Raw genomic sequence first — 863 nt, 5'->3', positions numbered from 1 at the left:
GGCAAAAGCGGAAAAAATTCACCTTTCAGGTCGATTTACACGAAACGAGTCCGATGACGGATACCTCTTAATACAGATTCAGAACCAGCGTAAAGCGTAGTTCAACATGGCCATGAAACTTGTGATGTAAAATCAGAGGGGAAGAACTGGATTGTGAAAACAGCGAAAAAATGTGCAATTTTCACCATTTTTGCCGATTTGCACGAAAACTAGACCGATAAGATATACGTTTCATTACAGATTCGGAATCAGCACAATTTTTCGAACAAGATGGTTATCTTACCTCGAGTCCTCTTTTTTCTGTGTTCCAGCGCCTTCCCACCAAAGCCCGAACACACACGCCCAACGTCAGCGAATCAACCGCCCAACGCCAACCCAGAAATGACTGGCCCGCCCAAGACTTCTGGGACTGGTCCAGGCCAACCCGCCATCGCGTCAGCGCTAGCGGCGGTCGCCCAACATCAACAACGAGCCAACAGGACTGCGTCCCCGAGCAGCCAAGTGGACATGACGTCCAATGACCCCGCGCCCGCCCTCCCCACCGCGACATCCGGTGGCAACGCCGCTCCCTGCACAGCTGGCAACACCAACGCCAGCACGACCACCACCCCCGGCCAAGCCGGCCAGGCCACGGCGACGGCCCCCACCGCGGCTTCTGCTGCGGTCTCCTCGCCTGCGGCCTCATCCTCATCCTCATCCTCATCCTCCTCCTCCTCCTCCCCCTCCCCCTCCTCCTCCTCCCCCTCCACTGCCTCCTCTTCCTCATCTGCCGCAACCACCACTGCGACCAGCGCCCGGACCAGCCTCGGCGCCAGCGCCAGCAGCAGCGGCAAGGCCCCTCCACCAACTACAGGAACGCTGTT

The 863-nt window shown here is 57.8% G+C and overlaps 1 protein-coding gene across 1 annotated transcript; it reads left to right on the top strand.

Annotated features, from left to right (window-relative positions):
- Nucleotides 1-288: 288 nt before the first annotated feature.
- Nucleotides 289-708, top strand: CAOG_09022 (hypothetical protein; the record flags this gene model as incomplete). The annotated part of the gene is made up of 1 exon (XM_011272407.1): nucleotides 289-708. A coding segment is annotated over one exon (420 nt), but the record flags the coding sequence as incomplete, so codon positions are not given.
- Nucleotides 709-863: the final 155 nt, after the last annotated feature.

Source organism: Capsaspora owczarzaki (assembly GCF_000151315.2).
Source record: "Capsaspora owczarzaki ATCC 30864 unplaced genomic scaffold supercont2.12, whole genome shotgun sequence".
Classification (NCBI taxonomy): Eukaryota; class Filasterea; order Ministeriida; family Capsasporidae; genus Capsaspora; species Capsaspora owczarzaki.
Note: the sequence above shows the minus strand (reverse complement) of the source record. Positions and strands in the feature narration are given on the sequence as shown.